This window comes from Pongo pygmaeus, chromosome 19 (genome assembly GCF_028885625.2).
Source record: "Pongo pygmaeus isolate AG05252 chromosome 19, NHGRI_mPonPyg2-v2.0_pri, whole genome shotgun sequence".
NCBI lineage: Eukaryota > Metazoa > Chordata > Mammalia > Primates > Hominidae > Pongo > Pongo pygmaeus.
Window position 1 is genome coordinate 7,439,795 of NC_072392.2, and position 19,107 is coordinate 7,458,901.

General features: G+C 55.7%; 4 protein-coding genes, 1 long non-coding RNA gene and 3 other non-coding genes across 10 annotated transcripts; 6 read left to right on the forward strand and 2 right to left on the reverse strand.

The window, feature by feature from the left end:
- Window positions 1-95: 95 nt before the first annotated feature.
- On the forward strand, window positions 96-6,844 carry EIF4A1 (eukaryotic translation initiation factor 4A1). The gene is made up of 11 exons (XM_054459532.1): window positions 96-679; window positions 2,073-2,121; window positions 2,370-2,502; window positions 2,942-3,081; window positions 4,358-4,526; window positions 4,888-4,997; window positions 5,181-5,324; window positions 5,406-5,543; window positions 5,665-5,754; window positions 6,001-6,080; window positions 6,178-6,844. Exons 1-11 carry the CDS (start codon window positions 657-659, stop codon window positions 6,320-6,322), a joined length of 1,221 nt encoding a protein of 406 aa, XP_054315507.1. The 5' UTR covers window positions 96-656; the 3' UTR covers window positions 6,323-6,844.
- LOC129018513 (small nucleolar RNA SNORA48) lies at window positions 2,537-2,671 on the forward strand. The gene has a single exon (XR_008495333.1). It is a non-coding gene; the product is annotated as a small nucleolar RNA SNORA48 (small nucleolar RNA).
- LOC129018548 (small nucleolar RNA SNORD10) lies at window positions 4,644-4,785 on the forward strand. The gene has a single exon (XR_008495360.1). It is a non-coding gene; the product is annotated as a small nucleolar RNA SNORD10 (small nucleolar RNA).
- Window positions 5,793-5,929, forward strand: LOC129018499 (small nucleolar RNA SNORA67). Its single transcript, XR_008495320.1, has one exon. It is a non-coding gene; the product is annotated as a small nucleolar RNA SNORA67 (small nucleolar RNA).
- LOC134738719 (uncharacterized) lies at window positions 6,631-10,909 on the reverse strand. Its single transcript, XR_010124672.1, has 2 exons — window positions 10,771-10,909; window positions 6,631-10,006 (listed from the first exon to the last, which is right to left on the reverse strand). It is a non-coding gene; the product is annotated as an uncharacterized LOC134738719 (long non-coding RNA).
- On the forward strand, window positions 7,429-9,954 carry CD68 (CD68 molecule). Its single transcript, XM_054459533.2, has 6 exons — window positions 7,429-7,576; window positions 7,661-8,178; window positions 8,319-8,438; window positions 8,564-8,636; window positions 8,749-8,919; window positions 9,232-9,954. Exons 1-6 carry the CDS (start codon window positions 7,528-7,530, stop codon window positions 9,363-9,365), a joined length of 1,065 nt encoding a protein of 354 aa, XP_054315508.1. The 5' UTR covers window positions 7,429-7,527; the 3' UTR covers window positions 9,366-9,954.
- A 38-nt stretch (window positions 10,910-10,947) lies between the features above and the next one.
- On the forward strand, window positions 10,948-16,078 carry MPDU1 (mannose-P-dolichol utilization defect 1). Of its 3 annotated transcripts, XM_054459536.2 has the most exons (7): window positions 10,948-11,864; window positions 13,620-13,685; window positions 13,834-13,966; window positions 14,578-14,663; window positions 14,785-14,903; window positions 15,047-15,157; window positions 15,312-16,078. In XM_054459536.2, exons 1-7 carry the CDS (start codon window positions 11,762-11,764, stop codon window positions 15,435-15,437), a joined length of 744 nt encoding a protein of 247 aa, XP_054315511.1. In that variant the 5' UTR covers window positions 10,948-11,761; the 3' UTR covers window positions 15,438-16,078. The 3 variants fall into 3 exon arrangements, with proteins under 3 accessions (XP_054315511.1, XP_054315510.1, XP_054315509.1); XM_054459535.2 differs by having other exon boundaries at window positions 11,728-11,864; window positions 14,785-15,157; XM_054459534.2 differs by lacking the exon at window positions 14,785-14,903 and having other exon boundaries at window positions 11,728-11,864.
- Window positions 16,064-19,046, reverse strand: SOX15 (SRY-box transcription factor 15). The gene is made up of 2 exons (XM_054459541.2): window positions 17,029-19,046; window positions 16,064-16,432 (listed from the first exon to the last, which is right to left on the reverse strand). The coding sequence occupies exons 1-2, from the start codon at window positions 17,559-17,561 to the stop codon at window positions 16,264-16,266; spliced, it is 702 nt and encodes a 233-aa protein (XP_054315516.1). The 5' UTR covers window positions 17,562-19,046; the 3' UTR covers window positions 16,064-16,263.
- Window positions 19,047-19,107: the final 61 nt, after the last annotated feature.

Sequence of the window (19,107 nt, forward strand, 5' to 3'; positions counted from 1 at the left end):
GAACTGGACACAAGGGACTGGGGAGGGGACCAACCAGGATTCATGACAGTATCCCAAAGCCCTTTACAGTTTTCTTCCATCCCTCCACCCTCCAGCCAGGGGAATCCTCCCATCCCTACGATATCGCTGTTGATTCCTTCATCCCTGGCACACGTCCAGGCAGTGTCGAATCCATCCATCTCTGCTACAGGGGAAAACATAACATTTGAGTCCAGTGGAGACCTGGAGCAGAAGTAAAGGGAAGTGATAACCCCCAGAGTCCGGAAGCCTCTGGAGGCTGAGACCTACGCCCCCCTTGCGTGATAGGGCCTACGGAGCCACATGACCAAGACACTGTCGCCTCGGCACGTGTGAGAGTGCAGGGCCCCAAGATGGCTGCCAGGCCTCGAGGCCTGACTCCTCTATGTCACTTCCGTGCCGGCGAGAAAGGCGGGCCCTCCAGCCAATGAGGCTGCGGGGCGGGCCTTCACCTTGATAGGCACTCGAATTATCCAATGGTGGCTGCGAGCCAGAGCGACTAGGAACTAACGTCACGCCGAGTTGCTGAGCGCCGGCAGGCGGGGCCGGGGCGGCCAAACCAATGCGATGGCCGGGGCGGAGTCGGGCGCTCTATAAGTTGTCGATAGGCGGGCACTCCGCCCTAGTTTCTAAGGATCATGTCTGCGAGCCAGGATTCCCGGTAAGAAAGGCATTTGCAACAGATTGTGGCTGCTTATTTTGCCGCCCCCTTCCGACGGGCCCGCCGGGGGTAGCTGAGAGTCCCACCAGGGTTGCGGGAGAAACCGAGCCGGTGGGGGGGGAGGGTCCGACCTGGAGGGGCGAGGGGGAAGATTCATGGCCGACGCGGCCACCAGGTCGAGGCGGAGGGCAGGGAGAGCCCGGCTAGGGTCAGGCGTGCGAGGTTTGTTACGAGGCCTCGACCCGAGGCGGTGCCGTGCGCGAAGCCCCGGCGCTGAGTGGCGAGACGGGGTCGCGACCTGGCGTGGAAAGAAAGGTGGAGGCGGCCGCCACTATGTGTGGCCGAGAGCCGGCAGGTCCGGTTGCCTTACTGTGCCGGGGGAGGGACGGCGCGCGGGGTTCCGGAGGATTCTGACGGTACCATTCGCGAGAGGCGGGGGTGCCTGGTCCTTAGATCCAGTCACTTCGTCGCGGCTAAAACACGGGTCGGGGAGAAGAAACCGGCCGTTCAGTGTGCTGGTTTTCTTGACGGCCAGGACTGAGCCTAACCCCGAGGAGCGGCCGCGTGAGGCACCGGGAGCCCACCCGGCGCCGGGCGGGCGGGTCCATTTTGCCGCACAAGCCGGGCTATTGGCAAACTGCGGATGGGCAGGTCCACCTTCCTTCGGGGGTGAGCGGCCTGAGGTATGGGAGGGCGACGCTACTTCGCGACGGGGGCGGGCGGGATGTGGATTGTTCCATGGAGGGGTGGGAGACGCCGCCGGGTGGTCGAGGGAGCGAGCACATGGTGGCCTGAGGCGTTCCCCTCCCCCAGTCTGCTTCGCTTTTAAGTGTTGTGCAATCTCCCCCTTTGCTAGCTCGGCTTGGGCTCATTGTGCGCGAGGCCGCCACCGCCCGCGGCCTCCCACATCCGGGCAACGCGAGGGGGGGGCTTCGGCTGGAGGGAGTGGGGGAGGGCGCGGGCGGGATGACGTGGGGGGAAGGGGATGTCCTACCCTCCGATCTGGGAGGTGAAGGGCGGGACTTCCGGCGCGCTGGTGCTGCGGTGGGAGGTGCACGCGCTTGGGCTTTAAGCGGCTGGGTCGGGCCCACGTGGACCCGGCGGCAAGCACCACCTCTGGGCACCGTGAGCGCGGCGGCATGCCTGCTACCCTGTCTTCAGAAAGGGTCACCCCCTTATGTCGGGGGTGGCCTGGCCTGAGACGCTGCCTGCATGGGGCAAAGGCCTCAGTTTTATAGAAACTCCTCTGGGTACCTCTTGGGAGCTGGTGGGAGTTAGATCTGGGAGAGCAGGTTGATGGCATCATGCAGGCCACTCCTGACAGACCCCGGCTGTCAGGATTTCTGAGTGCTTCGGTCGGGCAGGGGACAAAACTTGTGCTTTAAACCAACAGATCCAGAGACAATGGCCCCGATGGGATGGAGCCCGAAGGCGTCATCGAGGTGAGACTGGAGAAATGGAATTCTGTCCTCCCCCATTACAACTTTCAGCCTTACAGTTCTATAGAGTTAGAGTGGCCTCTTGATTGATTTCCCAGACCATCTAGAAGCAGCTGGTTTCCCTAAAGGGAGGAGGGGTTGTGTAAGCTCTGAGGCTTTGGTTAGTACGCAGTAGATTCTGTTTGCTCTGAGACTACAGCTCAGCTCCACCTTTTCCATGATTCAAGCTTTAATTTCTTTGCATCCCTTAGAGTAACTGGAATGAGATTGTTGACAGCTTTGATGACATGAACCTCTCGGAGTCCCTTCTCCGTGGCATCTACGCCTATGGTTTTGAGAAGCCCTCTGCCATCCAGCAGCGAGCCATTCTACCTTGTATCAAGGGTGAGACCTCTCAGTCCCAGAAGACATTGTGGACTGTCCCTGACCTGGGTAGAGTGGCATCTGGTTGGTGATGCCCATCTCATATCAGCCAGGGACAAAGCAACTCCTTGTTCATCCCAGCTTGGCTTTTGATCTGTGCCCATGCCTGGTTCATGCCTTGGACACATAGGTTTCCTTTAAAGAGGTGGTATTGTAGCCAGCTTATACTTGCATCTACAGCCATGTTTCTAGTCCAGCTTGGTGTGCAATACTAGATGAGTTAACAACTGGTCCTTGTTTCTGATCTGGTTTCCATTGTGTAACTGTGTTGATTGGGAAGGTAATTTGTGAGCCATGAAATGCTTCGTTCATTGGTTGCTTATTGACCTCATTAACTAGGACTGGAATATCCCAAAGGGTATGCTCTTTATCACGTTTAATTCCTAATTTATTTCTTTAGGTTATGATGTGATTGCTCAAGCCCAATCTGGGACTGGGAAAACGGCCACATTTGCCATATCGATTCTGCAGCAGATTGAATTAGATCTAAAAGCCACCCAGGCCTTGGTCCTAGCACCCACTCGAGAATTGGCTCAGCAGGTAAGAGTGGCTTCTATTCGCTCCTTAAGGGCTGATTTAGGGATGATGAGTATAATCCAAGGACCAGAGAAGTCTTCTCTGATCACCACCTTGGGAGGAAGAGATGGGTGCCCTAACACTCTCAAGATCTGCTGGGTTAATTAGAAGCTATTTCTTACCCAAACATAACCATCGCTTCCTCCACCCATTTCCTGAGTCAAATGGGAAGGCTATTGGGTGAAGCCTGGCTGGCTGGGCAAGTTTGGCTGTGTTCTGAATAAGCACCTTCACTATGGGCTAAGAGACACCTTGGTTGGTGGGGGTGATTTTACAGTAGTCAGAGCAGATGGACAGTCCTTTTTTCACCCTTGCTGAATGGCCAGAGCTGTTTCATGCCTGGGGCACACACAATTCTAATGTTGGACTTTTTCCTGGGTCATGCTGCAACACTGATCTCAGAGCATGTTTTTAAATGTTCTGTGGTGGGGGCAGTGATTATTCTGGGTGTGGATAATGTAAGAAGTTACAGCAGAGCTCCATTCTAAGGCACTTGGCTCTCAGTTTTCTCAGAGTGAACATGCCTCGTAGCTTGGGTCCTATGGCAGGAGTGCAATAGGACATGGCTACGCATCACCTGTTCTATAAAACTGGTTGCTGGCTGGGCGTGGAGGCTCACTCCTATAATCCCAATACTTTGGGAGGCCAAGGCAGGCAGATCACTTGAGATCAGGAGTTGGAGACCAGCCTGGCCAACATAGTGAAACCCCGCTTCTACTAAAAATACAAAATTTAGCCGGGCATGGTGGTGTGTGCGTTTTATCCCAGCTACTTGGGAAGCTCAGGCAGGAGAATTTAACCCAGGAGGCGGAGGTTGCAGTGAGCTGAGATTGTGCCATTGCACTCCAGCCTGGGCAACAAGCAAAGCTCTGTCTCAAAAAACAACAAAAAAAACAAAACTGGTTGCTGCGTGATGAGGCAGTTGGTCAAATTAGCTTTCAGAAAGTTAAGGGTTCTAAATATTAGAGTAAGAAACTGAATTAATTATCTGAGCGGCCTTATTGTGAATCACTGTACACTCAGGAACCAGACTGAGTTGAAATGCTGTCTTTGCCACCTATTGACAGCACGATCTTAAGTGGATTTTAGCCTCTGCCTGTTTCTCAGCTGAATGTGAGTTTAATAATAGTGCATGCCCCAAAGTTGTTGGTTAGGAATCAATACATGAAAAACATTTAAGAATGGCGCCGGGCACAGTGGTAGCTGACATATGAGCACCTACCTGCCTCTCTCTGCTCAGATACAGAAGGTGGTCATGGCACTAGGAGACTACATGGGCGCCTCCTGTCATGCCTGTATCGGGGGCACCAACGTGCGTGCTGAGGTGCAGAAACTGCAGATGGAAGCTCCCCACATCATCGTGGGTACCCCTGGCCGTGTGTTTGATATGCTTAACCGGAGATACCTGTGTGAGTAATTCAGTTCTCCAATCCCCTGGGTCACTTTGCTCTTGTGCACGCTTTCCAGTCTTTCAGCGTAAGCCAAAGTCATTCCCAAGGATGCTGGTTTCCCTCTGGGGAAGAGCTGCTCTGTGATGGAGCCCATGCGTGTCATCTGAGCCTCTGGCTTCCCTGCCAGCGCAGCCCAGGCAGTGTCCTACTTCCCAGGGCTGTTGTCTGCCTGGCGGGAAGGTCCTGGGCAAAGGATCAGTCTTTGTACTCTGAGAGCAGACTACTTGACCCCTGTCTGTTTTTTATCAGCGAAGTTGGATATATCTCTTACACATTTCCCTAATTATATGCTATATATTGGCTTTTTTTTCTTCTCTAGCTCCCAAATACATCAAGATGTTTGTATTGGATGAAGCTGACGAAATGCTAAGCCGTGGATTCAAGGACCAGATCTATGACATATTCCAAAAGCTCAACAGCAACACCCAGGTGAGGGCAGTCTTGCTTGAATAGCTAATGATTCTTGAAAAATAGCAAGTGCCGGGGAACCAAATTCTGGATTCTTGTCTTGAGCCTTTTTATGCATCCGCTTCAGTTTTAGGTGTGGCAAGGGAAGGGAGCAGGCTTTGGGAAGGAACCACCGCTCTTAAGCCTGGCCTTTTTTTCCACTAGGTAGTTTTGCTGTCAGCCACGATGCCTTCTGATGTGCTTGAGGTGACCAAGAAGTTCATGAGGGACCCCATTCGGATTCTTGTCAAGAAGGAAGAGTTGACCCTGGAGGGTATCCGCCAATTCTACATCAATGTGGAACGAGAGGTGGGGCCCAGTGCAGGAGGCGGGCCTGGTAGTGAGTTGTTGGGTATAGCCCCTGACTGATTTTTGTCCCCCAACCTCCAGGAGTGGAAGCTGGACACACTATGTGACTTGTATGAAACCCTGACCATCACCCAGGCAGTCATCTTCATCAACACCCGGAGGAAGGTGGACTGGCTCACCGAGAAGATGCATGCTCGAGATTTCACTGTATCTGCCATGGTGTGTTTGCCCGCTGCCAGCCTGTTGTGGGTCTGCCCGTCAGAAGTGTCCTACTTGAAGCCAGGGTTCCTGGAATCCATGTGCCTACCTGGTCTGCTGCATGTTTGTTTTCTTTTTCTAGCATGGAGATATGGACCAAAAGGAACGAGACGTGATCATGAGGGAGTTTCGTTCTGGCTCTAGCAGAGTTTTGATTACCACTGACCTGCTGGTGAGTAGAGGGAACTGACAGGAAAGGCAGAAGGGAGGATCCAAGGTGATTCCCTCTCCAAGGGGACATCAGTGCCTCTCAGGAAAGTAGCAGCTTGGAATAGAATCTGGCATGCCTAAGGCCTTTGGGGAACTGGGATGCTTATTTCCTCTGCCTTCCTTGGCTGCCCACATGGATGCCTAAGTGTCTTCCCTCCGGGATAGTGTCCTCCGTGCACATGCTGAAGAGTTGTCTTTCTTGACGTAGGCCAGAGGCATTGATGTGCAGCAGGTTTCTTTAGTCATCAACTATGACCTTCCCACCAACAGGGAAAACTATATCCACAGGTAAGTGTAAATCTGGAATACTCCCCCACCCCTTCACGCCTGGCCCTCCCTGGGCTTAAAGCTCCTGATATTCCTCATCCCCTTCCTTGTTCTCCAGAATCGGTCGAGGTGGACGGTTTGGCCGTAAAGGTGTGGCTATTAACATGGTGACAGAAGAAGACAAGAGGACTCTTCGAGACATTGAGACCTTCTACAACACCTCCATTGAGGAAATGCCCCTCAATGTTGCTGACCTCATCTGAGGGGCTGTCCTGCCACCCAGCCCCAGCCAGGGCTCAATCTCTGGGGGCTGAGGAGCAGCAGGAGGGGGGAGGGAAGGGAGCCAAGGGATGGACATCTTGTCATTTTTTTTTCTTTGAATAAATGTCACTTTTTGAGGCAAAAGAAGGAACCGTGAACATTTTAGACACCCTTTTCTTTGGGGTAGGCTCTTGCCCCAGGCGCCGGCTCTTCTCCCAAGAAAAAAAAAAACAAAACACTAATCCATTTCCCTAACCTAGTAACCTCCAGATCCCAGAGGCTCTCCTCACCTCAGCTGAGCTCCTTTGAAAGTGATTCAAGGGACTGTGTCACTCAGCCTCATTTGCTGGACCAAATCTGGAGGGAGAACCCCTAAAACCCGAGTGAGGTTGCCCAGGGGGTTGTCCCCAGGTGGGGGGAAGCAGGGGAGAGAAAATGGTAGCCATTTTTACATTGTTTTGTATAGTATTTATTGATTCAGGAAACAAACACAAAATTCTGAATAAAATGACTTGGAAACTGCCTGTTTGGGCTTCTCATTTCTTACCTCCCCTTCCCTCTCCCACCTGCTACTGGGTGCATCTCTGCTACCCCCCCCGCCTTCGCCAGCAGATAGTTACCTTTGGGCTGTTGCTTGCTTGTCACCATCTGAGTTCCCAGACCCTGGAAAGCCATGTTCTCGGCTCTGAGAACTATGATGCTGACTGGAGTGCTGCCCCTCTGTAAAGGGCTGGGTGTGGATGGTCACCAGCCCCTCACGTGCCTCAGCCAAGAGGAAGTAGTACAGGGGTCAGCCCAGAGATCCAGGGGAAAGGGGAGTGGATACACTGATTTCCCCACCACTGAGGGAGGGGCCTGTACCTCAGCTGTTCCCATAGCCACCCGCAACTGCCAAGCAAGTTTTGCTGAATTTGACACATGGATCCCTATGGATCAACTGCCCTAGGACTCCCTGTTTGCACCCATGTGACACTGTTGACTTTGCCCTGATGAAGCAGGGCCAATAGTCCCCTAACTTAATTACAAAGACTAATGACTAAGAGAGAGGTGGCTAGAGCTGAGGCCCCTGAGTCAGGCTGTGGGTGGGATCATCTCCAGTACAGGAAGTGAGACTTTCATTTCCTCCTTTCCAAGAGAGGGCTGAGGGAGTAGGGTTGAGCAACTGGTGCAGACAGCCTAGCTGGACTTTGGGTGAGGCGGTTCAGCCATGAGGCTGGCTGTGCTCTTCTCAGGGGCCCTGCTGGGGCTACTGGCAGGTAAGGAGGAAGGAGGCTGAGGGGAGGGGGCCCCTGGGAGTGAGCCTGCCCCTGGGTTGCTAACCATCTCCTCTCTGCCAAAAGCCCAGGGGACAGGGAATGACTGTCCTCACAAAAAATCGGCCACTTTGCTGCCATCCTTCACGGTGACACCCACAGCTAGAGAGAGCACTGGAACAACCAGCCACAGGACTACCAAGAGCCACAAAACCACCACTCACAGGACAACCACCACAGGCACCACGAGCCACGGACCCATGACTGCCACTCACAACCCCACCACCACCAGCCATGGAAACGTCACGGTTCATCCAACAAGCAATAGCACTGCCACCAGCCAGGGACCCTCAACTTCCACTCACAGTCCTGCCACCACTAGTCATGGAAATGCCACGGTTCATCCAACAAGCAACAGCACTGCCACCAGCCCAGGATTCACCAGTTCTGCCCACCCAGGACCACCTCCACCCTCTCCGAGTCCTAGCCCAGCCTCCAAGGAGACCATTGGAGACTACACGTGGACCAATGGTTCCCAGCCTTGTGTCCACCTCCAAGCCCAGATTCAGATTCGAGTCATGTACACAACCCAGGGTGGAGGAGAGGTAAAGCTAAAACTGGGGGACGAGAGGGGAGGGAGGCAGGACTGGCTATATAGGCTCAGAGGGAAGGAGGAAGAGGGGACAGGGAACATTGGCTGGCATCGCACGCAGTCTTGTGACCTTCTGATCTTTAACTTCCGCAGGCCTGGGGCAACTCTGTACTGAACCCCAACAAAACCAAGGTCCAGGGAAGCTGTGAGGGTGCCCATCCCCACCTGCTTCTCTCATTCCCCTATGGACACCTCAGCTTTGGATTCATGCAGGTATAGCCATGACCTCAGTCTCACCCCTCACTCAGCCTCCCGGTGCCCCACCCCTCCCAATCCCGCATGCTACTCCTTCCTCTGTGGAGGGGGATACCACCTGCGCCTTCCTGTTCGCCCCACAGGACCTCCAGCAGAAGGTTGTCTACCTGAGCTACATGGCGGTGGAGTACAATGTGTCCTTCCCCCACGCAGCACGTAAGTAACCTCCTTCCCTTTCTCATTGCTACCACTAGACGCCAGGGTTCCTGAAAGGACTAAGCCGGGGCCAGGGAGGTGGATGGGATCTGACCCTTCCTCACTCCTCCAGAGTGGACATTCTCGGCCCAGAATGCATCCCTTCGAGATCTCCAAGCACCCCTGGGCCAGAGCTTCAGTTGCAGCAACTCAAGCATCATTCTTTCACCAGCTGTCCACCTCGACCTGCTCTCCCTGAGGCTCCAGGCTGCTCAGCTGCCCCACACCGGGGTCTTTGGGCAAAGTAAGACCTACCTGCTCCTTCCCTCCTAGAATCCTCCCACTGCACTGAAAACCCCTTCCCCAGGCCCATAAGCCACTCATCTCTCTTCTTAACTCCCCAAATCTCGCTCTCCTAGCTTGTCATGGCTACAGGGCAGCTGTCCTTCCATCTTCTACAAGACTCTGCCAGTTTCCCCCTTTTATCACTGCTGAGTCACTGCGGTGAGCTCCTCACCAATCTCCTACTCCCCAGCATCCTCCCCATTCCCTCCTCCCACCTTTATCCCAACCAGCATGTCACTGCAAATACCCACCTGCCCTATCCTTCCGCCAGGTTTCTCCTGCCCCAGTGACCGGTCCATCTTGCTGCCTCTCATCATCGGCCTGATCCTTCTTGGCCTCCTCGCCCTGGTGCTTATTGCCTTCTGCATCATCCGAAGACGCCCATCTGCGTACCAGGCCCTCTGAGCATTTGCTTCAAACCCCAGGGCACTGAGGGGGTTGGGGTGTGGTGGGGGGGTACCCTTATTTCCTCGACATGCAACTGGCTCAAAGACAATGTTATTTTCCTTGCCTTTCTTGAAGAACCGGGCATGATGGCTCATGCCTGTAATCCCAGTACTTTGGGAGGCTAGGGCAGGTGGATCACTGGAGGTCAGGAGTTTGAGAACAGCCTGACCAACATGGTGAAACCCTGTCTCTACTAAAAATACAAAAAAATTAGCCAGGTGTGGTGGCGTAATCCCGGCTGGCCTGTAATCCCAGCTACTTGGGAGGCTGAGGCAGAACTGCTTGAACCCAGGAGGTGGAGGTTGCAGTGACCCGTCATCGCGCCACTGAGCTAAGATCTCGCCACTGCACTCCAGCCTGGGCGACAGAGCCAGACTGTCTCAAATAAATACATAAATATAAGATAATGCAATAGGGAGGAGAGAGGGAGAGAGTTTTCTTAAACGTGACGAACTACCCCCCCAGCAGGAGAGCAGCAAAATTTATGCAAATCTTTGACGGGGTTTTCCTTGTCCTGCCAGGATTAAAAGCCATGAGTTTCTTGTCACATGCCTTTCTGTGCCTTCCATGGCTGGGTCTCAGGGAGCCGGAAGCAGCTGCTGAGGAGGGATGAAAATGTCAGTGTGTGACGATGCCTCATGGGTTCACCCCCTAAAGCCTGGCACAGCTGGTGTTGGGTCTGCCGTGCCTCCCTTCCTTCCTCCTCTTGGGGCCACTGGCTGCTCCAGTTCCCCATCCCTGGCAAGCCTGTAGAGCTATTCATCTCCGCAGCCTTTTTCCTGACCCTGGTACGGTTTCAAATGCAGCAGACAGACAAAGCAATGAGTGGGAGGCTGTGGAACTTCATTCCCAAAGGCAGCGCCAGTGGCTCCTGAGCAATGAGAATGTCCTGTCCTGTCCACCGTATTCAGGGCCAGCAGAAGAGCCCAGTTAAACCCTCGCAGCACCTGGGATGCTCCTAGCCCACCTGCAAGGGGTTGAATCAAACCCTCGCAGCACCTGGGATGCTCCTAGCCCACCTGCAAGGGGTTGAATCAAGCAGGAGCAGTGGGTACTCTGACCTCCACTGGGGGCTCCTGGGAACAGCATGCCCCCCAGACAGGGCCACCCACCAAGCCTAACTTCATGCCCCCAGTACTTGAGGTGAGGGTTGTCACTCTCAGAACAGCCAAGGTCCAGATTCTAGAAAGGGCCTCCCAGATGACCACAGCCTGCACCAGCAGTGAGCGCCAGTCCCACCCGTTACAGTTGGCTGTGGCATAATCCCTGGGAGCCAGGATGAGCAGCACCCCCCAGCCGTAGGAGCCCCAGGAGGCTTCCGGCCTCCAAGGCCCAGAGACTGCCCCACAAGGGCAGCCCTCACCTGGCAGAGCCCCAGCAGCCCCATCTCTGCCTGCAGACATCCGTGTGACCTTGCAGACTTCGGAGGGGGGCCGCCAAAGGGCTGATCCACAGCGGAATGACGCACGGGTGGGCACCGTGGGTTGGCGTCCCGGCGGTCGGTAACGAAGCACAACGCCCCCACCAGGTAGTCCAAAGCGCCCTTTCCCAAGCAGCGCTGCAAGGTCCACTCGGCCTCGCCGAAGTCTCTGCCCAGCACGTGGTGCGCCATCGGGCCGGCGGGGAGGGGGAGAACCCCGGGACTGCCTCGCCAGGCTTCGGCTCCCCGGAGACTCTTGCGGCTCTGGGCCCCAAGGGTGATTCAGGGGCTGCCCTTCCCCGACCTGGGCTCGCCTCCCCCACCTTCTCTGCTTCACTGTCCCGGGCCCAGCAGTTGCCGGCGCACTCATGCTCTGAGGCCTGAGCCAACCGGAGGCGAGACAAGCACAGGGCCCTGCACGCAACCCGGCACCTAAGGAGGCCTGCCCGGTGCAGACTCTCCTGCTCCCACCGGCGCCCTTCCCTCTAGAGACACCGAGAGAACGGGAGCTAGTAGCGCCCCCACCCAACGCCACCTCGGAGACTCGGACTCCTTCTCTCTCAACTTCGAACAATACGAAGTGTGCTAAGAGAAGACAAGATGGCGCCCAGCAGGAGGGGCGGAGAAAGGCAGGGGTGTAAATCTGGCTTCCAAACTGGAAGCGTCAACAAAAGCGTGGGAGGTCTAACCGCGCAGGCGTGCAGCTTCCGCAAGCTTTAGAATTCCAACAGCGGGGCGCGTCCAAAACGTGGTCCCTGACTGAGACTTATTTTACGCCACTAGAGCGGGGGTGGGTAGCGTCAGAAAGAGCGGGGAGCAGGGGGCGGGCCAGCTTCGCCGCGGGAAAAGAACGGGAGGCGGAGTGTCCGCAGCGCGCACGCGCAACGAAAGTCAATGGCGGTCTGGAGAGACTGGCGGAAGCTAGCTTTGCAATATGGCGGCCGAGGTGGATGGACCGCTTAAACGGCTGCTCGTGCCGATTCTTTTACCTGAGAAATGCTACGACCAACTTTTCGTTCAGTGGGACTTGCTTCACGGTGAGTTTTATTCAGCATCCGATCCAAGTCCTACTCGAGTGACCGTGGGCCCTTAGTCCAAAGCTTGATCAGCGACTAAGTGACGGCAGTGACTGCCGCCACGCCGAGCTAGACGGAAGTCACTTCTGAGAAGGGCGGAAGTGTCTTGGGCTCCTTAGAGGGAGGACACCATATTAGTGCCAGTGGGGAAGTCACCGGGTGGAATTACTTCTTTGTGGAGTTTGTGCTGTAGCGACAATGAAAAACGAAAAGACTCAACTTTTATAAAACAAAATAAAAATTAAGTCAAATCATGCCAACCTTTATTAGATCGCTAGCAGGGTTAAACTTAATTCAAAGCCCCTGATGAATCGGGCCTTCATTGCACCCCCAAAGGCTCCGCCACCCTGATTGCTTTCTTTCCAGCCTCCAGGTTTGGTCATAGTCTGATTTCGGAATAATTTGCCTCCCTTCCTTTTTCTGATTGCGAGACAGCTCCACAAGGCCCACCGTCAGACCATTTGGGAAGCGTCAGTCTGCCCCTGTCAGTTCATGGTACCTCGCATGGGGCACTTTGTTTTAGCCGCATTCATGACCCGTGAGACTCAGACTCCCACTAGACCAAGCTCTTTGAGGGGAGGGCTTCAAGGCTAGAGAAGTTGTGGATGGCCGGAGCATAAAAGCAAGCCCTGAAAGGGTAAGGTTTAGTCCCTGAGTAGGGGCCAGGGACAGTCAGAGTGTTCAAGAAAGAGTGGTATGGGGCGGGCGCGGTGGCTCACGCCTGTAATCCCAGCACTTTGGGAGGCCGAAGCGGGTGGATCACCTGAGGTCAGGCGTTCGAGACCAGCCTGGCCAACAGGGTGAAACCCCGCCTCTACTAAAAATACAAAAAATTAGCCGGGCGTTGTGGCAGGCGCCTGTAATCCCAGCTACTCGGGAGGCTGAGGCAGGAGAATCGCTTAAACCCGGGAGGCAGAGGTTACAGTGAGCCGAGATCGTGCCATTGCACTCCAGCCTGGGCAACAAGAGTGAAACTCCGTCTCAAAAAAAAGAAAAAAAATGGTATGAAGACTTGTCTTTGGAGAGAGAAGACATGTGAAATGGGGCACCCACTGGCCCAGAGAAGGGAAATAAAGGATCAGAGAGCTCTTGGTCATTTCTCAGCTTTATACGGGGAAGCAATGGAGAGCCATGGAAGTCAAGCCAAGTTTGGATGTTAATTTATAGGGAATGGAAGATTAGATGTGGGGGGTGGTAGGCATTGGAGAAAAGCTGTTTTGGAAAGTAATAGTCTGGGGCCCGGCGTGGTAGCTCGAGCCTATAATCCCAGCACTTTAGGAGGCTGAGGCAGGTGGATCATCTGAGGTCAGGAGTTCGAGACCAGCCTGGCCAACATGGTGAAACCCTGTCTCTACTAAAAACACAAAAACTAGCCGGGCATGGTGGTGCGCGCCCGTAATCCTAGCTACTTGGGAGGCTGAGACAAGAGGATTGCTTGAACCCAAGAGGCAGAGGCTGCAGTGGGCTGAGATTGGGCCACTGCACTCCAGCCTGGGTGACAGAGCAAGACTCTGTCTCAAAAAAAAAAAAAAAAAAGTGTGGTGGTTTGGAGCAGGAAGGACCAGGACTTTCTCCCTGCCCTCTGCCCCTCCTCCCCCCAAGACAATGCAAGACCCTGGTGTGGGTAAGGGGGCTCGGGGAGAGCCCACAGGAACTTCAAGCCCTGGCCTGGGTTTCAGACATCTCCTGTCTGCTTACCCTTTTTTCTCTCCTCAGTCCCCTGCCTCAAGATTCTCCTCAGCAAAGGCCTGGGGCTGGGCATTGTGGCTGGCTCACTTCTAGGTATGTCTCTTATCTTTCTTTCCTGCTGTTGGGTTGGGGTGGAGGTGCTGAGAGGCCGTCAACTGTGTGGGCATTCGTTCTATAGCTGTTGTGTTGCATCCCAAAGAATGGAGAGTCCTGAGTCCTACTTTTCTCATCTTTCCCCTAGTAAAGCTGCCCCAGGTGTTTAAAATCCTGGGAGCCAAGAGTGCCGAAGGGTTGAGTCTCCAGTCTGTAATGCTGGAGCTAGTGGCATTGACTGGGACCATGGTCTACAGCATCACTAACAACTTCCCATTCAGGTGAGGGGCCCACCCTTCCACCCCAAGGGTAATACCCACAACTCTAATGGGGATTCAGGTGAAGGAGGTTACAAGGCAGGAAAGTGGCCAGGCCCAGTGGCTTGCGCCTGTAACCCCAGGCCTTTGGGAGGCCGAGGCAGGTGGATCACCTGAGGTCAGGATTTCGAACTGGCCAACATGGTGAAACCCTGTCTCTACTAAAAATACAAAATTAGCTGGGTGTGGTGATGGGCACCTGTAATCCCAGCTACTTGGGAGGCTGAGGCAGGAGAATCACTTCAACCTGGGAGGCGGAGGTTGCAGGGAGCCAAGATTGCGCCACTGCGCTCCAGCCTGGGCAACAAGAGCGAAACTCTGTCTTTAAAAAAAAAAAAAAGGGACGAGGGGCTAGGAAAGTTTTAAGCCCTTTTAGAAACCTAATCACCAGTGGAGGTGATCTTGAGAAGGGGTGAGCATCCCAAGAATGGCCATGATTCAGAATGAGCCAATCCCGTGTGGGGGCTGTAGAGAAGCTTGATCAGAGCATGGTGTCCCTGGATGGATGGGCTATGGAGGCTTTCCCTGCCTCTTTCTAGGCCCGCCTTTCTTCCTCCCAACTCTTGACTCCGCAGCTCTTGGGGTGAAGCCTTATTCCTGATGCTCCAGACGATCACCATCTGCTTCCTGGTCATGCATTACAGAGGACAGACTGTGAAAGGTGCTGGGGACTTACCCAAGAGCAGGCTGTGTGGTTCCTGGGAACCCTGCTGGGAACTCAGGCCTGGGAAAGCCAAATGATGTGGGGAGATTGACAAGGACTCCTGTCTCCCCACCCCTAGGTGTCGCTTTCCTCGCTTGCTACGGCCTGGTCCTTCTGGTGCTTCTCTCACCTCTGACGCCCTTGACTGTAGTCACCCTGCTCCAGGCCTCCAATGTGCCTGCTGTGGTGGTGGGGAGGGTGGGTACCAGGAGCAAGGGACAAGATGTTGGGGGGGCAGGGTGGAGGGGAAGAGTGGAAGATCAAAGTGTGGGGGTGTTGGACTTGGGGGAGCATGGGAAGAGCTCAGGTGACAGAGCCAAAGGTCTCAACTCCTCCCCTAGCTTCTCCAGGCAGCCACCAACTACCACAATGGGCACACAGGCCAGCTTTCAGCCATCACAGTCTTCCTGCTGTTTGGGGGCTCCCTGGCCCGAATCTTCACTTCCATTCAGGTGAGTGCAACATCTTCTTTCTAGAAGGCACTAAAACCTCATCTTACTTCTCCCAGGTAAGGGCCAAAGCTGCCCCATCAGGAAACTTTGTCCATGAGGGAACCTTTCTCGAGCTATGCTGAAGGGTAACCCTGGCTCTGTCTCTTGCAACCAGGAAACCGGAGATCCCCTAATGGCTGGGACCTTTGTGGTCTCCTCTCTCTGCAACGGCCTCATCGCCGCCCAGCTGCTCTTCTACTGGAATGCAAAGCCTCCCCACAAGCAGAAAAAGGCGCAGTAGAGCCAGCTACTGGAGTCATTCCATTTCCACTCATTCACCCAACCTCAGGGTTCTCCCCATCTGAGCCAGCCTGCTGGTGTGACTTACTCATCCTCCATTCCTCTGCACTTGCAGACTTTCTGAGCCAGGGTTTTCTTTTAGTGGAAACAAATGGTTGATGGATCCAGATCCTTAGAAAAGGAGAGGATGGGGGTAGAGTCTCCCAAGCCAAAATTTTGACATTTGAGTGCTTTTGTAAGCCCTGTACATGTACTATTAACTCAGTCATTCAGCCAAGCCTCCTCTAGCAGCAATTTCCAGCTGTTTAACACTATCCTGGGCAAATGTTTTACCCTGTCCTCTAGCCTCCCTGCTTTCCCTGTGGCCCTAGAAGACCGAGCCTGGACGGCAGAGTGGAGGGGACTGGGGGGCTGTGGCTGCCTCCCTCCCTCAGCCCGGCTGGGACTGTCTCCTGGACCCCAGTGCTGGGGTGGGGGAAGGGGGACAGAGAATGACTCACAGGCAGGGCCCCAGGGTGGGGTGAGGAGGTTCCTGCTCTGGCAGGTCTAGGCGGAAGGGAGTGGAGATGGGGCTGGTTCCTGCTGCAGTGAGGGGAACAGATGGGACAATAAAGACTGGAGACTCAGTTGAATAATACAAAACTGTTTAATACTACCAAAAATATAACTGTATGTTGTGCGGCTCTCCCTGGCTATCATGGGAGGACTGCAGGCTGCCTCTGAACTGTAGTCCAACAGGAGAAAGGGTTGACAGCCTGGGGTAGGGGATGCTGCTAGATGAAAAAAGGAGGATGAGGCCCGTCCGCTGAGGTCTGCGTCCATGAGGGTTAGAGGTGGGTTAGGGGCATGGGGGCACCAGAAAGGGGAGGGTTGTATGGAGTGGGAGAGCCAGGGGGCAGGTAGTGGGTATAGGTGGGCAGCAGCTCCCCCTGGAGCCTAGGGTCACTCTGAGGGAGGGAGCACGGTGAGGGGGCTTCCAGTTTGCAGTGGGAAGAGCTGCAGAGAGAAACAAGAGGTTAGAGGGCACTTCCCTGGGTTGGAGGCGAGTCTGGCCAGTTCTGGGCAGACAGGGTAGAGCGTGCCACCCACCCAGCCCTGGCTACCCAGCCCGCTGGGCGCAGCAGGCATGGAAGCCGACCCCGGAATGGAGAGCCCGCGGCCCTGTTGGGGCACGCTCGGGAGCGGGCTTGCGTGCTGCACGGCTGTTTTCCTCTTGGGGAGTCAGGCCGGGAAGGGGCAGAATGAGCTTGGCCTCTCCTTGCCCTGGGGGCTGGGAGAGGAAGCTGGGTCACACACAGGCCAGAAGCAGGGGGGAAACGGGGCATCTAACTAGGACACAATCGCATCCAGGGGTCAGTCATCTGACCCTACAGGGCCACCACCTTCAGACTGAGATGGAAACGCCCTCTGGGAGAACCCTGACCCGCCCCACCCTACACAGGCCCCGGAGGTACTGGGCCTGCGCCCGCCACACCTTGGCCGCGAGTGGCCTCTGCTTGGGTGGGTTCCCGTCCTCCGGCATCCGCCCCCACCAAGGCTCCAGGAGAGGGGCGCATGGGCCTCCGTCTTCGGCCCGCTTCCCAGGCACTCACCCATAGCTGCCGGGCAGGTAGGCTGTCGAGTAGTTGGGGGGTCTGTACCCAAAGCCTCTGCTCGGTTGGGTGGTCGCGTACCCCGGCCCCCAGAGCGGGCCGCCGCTGGCCAGGTTGCCTCTTCCCTGTCCGCAGCGGGAAGGTCCGGCGCCCGAGCTCTTGGCCTTGCGCCGAGGCCGGTACTTGTAGTCGGGGTAGTCGCGTAGGTGTCGGGCGCGGAGCCGCTTGGCCTCCTCCACGAAGGGCCGCTTCTCGTCCTCGTCCAGCAGCTTCCACTGCGCGCCCAGGCGCTTGGAGATCTCGGAGTTGTGCATCTTGGGGTTCTGCTGCGCCATCTGGCGGCGCTGAGCGGAGCTCCACACCATGAACGCGTTCATCGGCCGCTTCACCTTCTCCAGGGGCAGCGCCCCGGGAGCCGCCGGGCTCCCAGCGTCCTCCCGCTCCTGGGGTCCCGAAGATGAGGAGGCAGCAGCCGTGGGAGCCGGAGGCTCCAGGCTCCAGGCCTGGTCCTGTGAGGAGCCTGGTAGCGCCATGGGTTGGGAGAAGCCTTAAGAGGGCGTCCTGAATGCCCTCCCCTCAACGTGAAGCGTCGATCCTGAAAATGGAAAGGTCTTCCCAGTCTGGAGTCGTTGCCGAGGAACTTGGGTCCTTAAAAAGTATATTTTATCCCCAAGCCCAGAGCTTAAACTGGAGCCTTTGCTTCCAACCACTTCGGCACACTTTGGGGAGAGTCGAATGCAAAATCCGCTGTCTGGTGCCCGGGCACTGAAGAGGTGCTCTGAGGCCTACTGACTGGGGGACCCCCGGTCCCTCTCCCCGACCCGCAGCTGCGATCAGACCGACCTTCCGTGGAGGGGGTGAACCATAAACCCCTTTGTGGTCTCCGGAGTTCCTACAGCTGCCAGGCGCGGATACCACAGACCTCTAACACCTGGGCTCAGCGTTTGTGGCAGGCGGGCCAGACCTGGGAACAGCTTTTAAAGACTGACTCCGCCCCTGTCCCTCCCAGAAGACTGCACCTCCTTAAGGGCGCCAACATCCGCAGCCTGTAGGTAAACCCAGGTGTCCTGTTTGTCCCAGCCCCCAACACCCTCAGGGTGCCACGCCCCCCCACCCAAGACCTGATGTCAGGCCTTCCAGCCCGTTGCTGATTGCCTCCCCTCCCTGAAGCGAAGGCAATTTAAAGCCAATTCTTTCCACAATGGGATCAAGCACAGGGGGATCAAGTGCCCTCAGGGCCCGAGTTGTGCTGAGAGGAGCTTGGGCGCATCCCGGACCACCCCCCCAACCCCTTTCCTGGTGCCTGTTGCTCCTCAAATCCCAGACCTGCCCCTGGGGCAAGAAAGGCCGAGGAGGGAGACCATTTTTGTTTCCTGAGTCATTCCAGCAGGTGCTTGGGCCGTGATTCAACCCCTTTCCCAAGTGAGAAAACTTAAGCCCTCCCAACTCCAGTCCCTAAACCTATATTTCTCCACTGCTATTGAATTATGGCAAGTTTTATCTTCAGTCCTCCAAGTCATGAGGGGGGAGCCAGGAAACCCAGGACAACTCCCCAAGTTAAGAGGTCTGTGATGCGCATGCCGGAGAAAAAGCCTGGAACCAGATCAGAACACCACCAAGAAGGCCAGACCCCGGGCTCCAGAGGCTGCTGTGAGGGAACCCTGCTCCCCACTCTGCCCAACGGCCCAGCCCAAGCCCCAGGCCTCGGGTAATCGGATTAAGCAGCCTGCCTTGGCTCTCAGCTTCTACAGGAACAGCTCCAGCTCTGAGCAGCCCTGCCTAGCCTGTGCTGTGACTCAGGGTATAGGAGTGGCCCAACTCCCTCCACCAGCAAACTTGGGGGGAGGGGAGAAGCAACAAGGCACAAGCCCCCCTCCTCCGAACCAGGAGGGAGAACCTGGGCCTGGGGAGTTTAGGAATGTCAGGAATTCCCAGAAGTAAGACCATCTTTGGGACAAGAGACAATGAAGAGAAGTCAGGTGTGGAGGAACAGAAAACAAGAGCCAGGGGCCAGGGCAGGTCAGTCCTAGAGAAACAAATGGACCAAACTGGGGACAAAGGCGGCACAGGAACCAGACA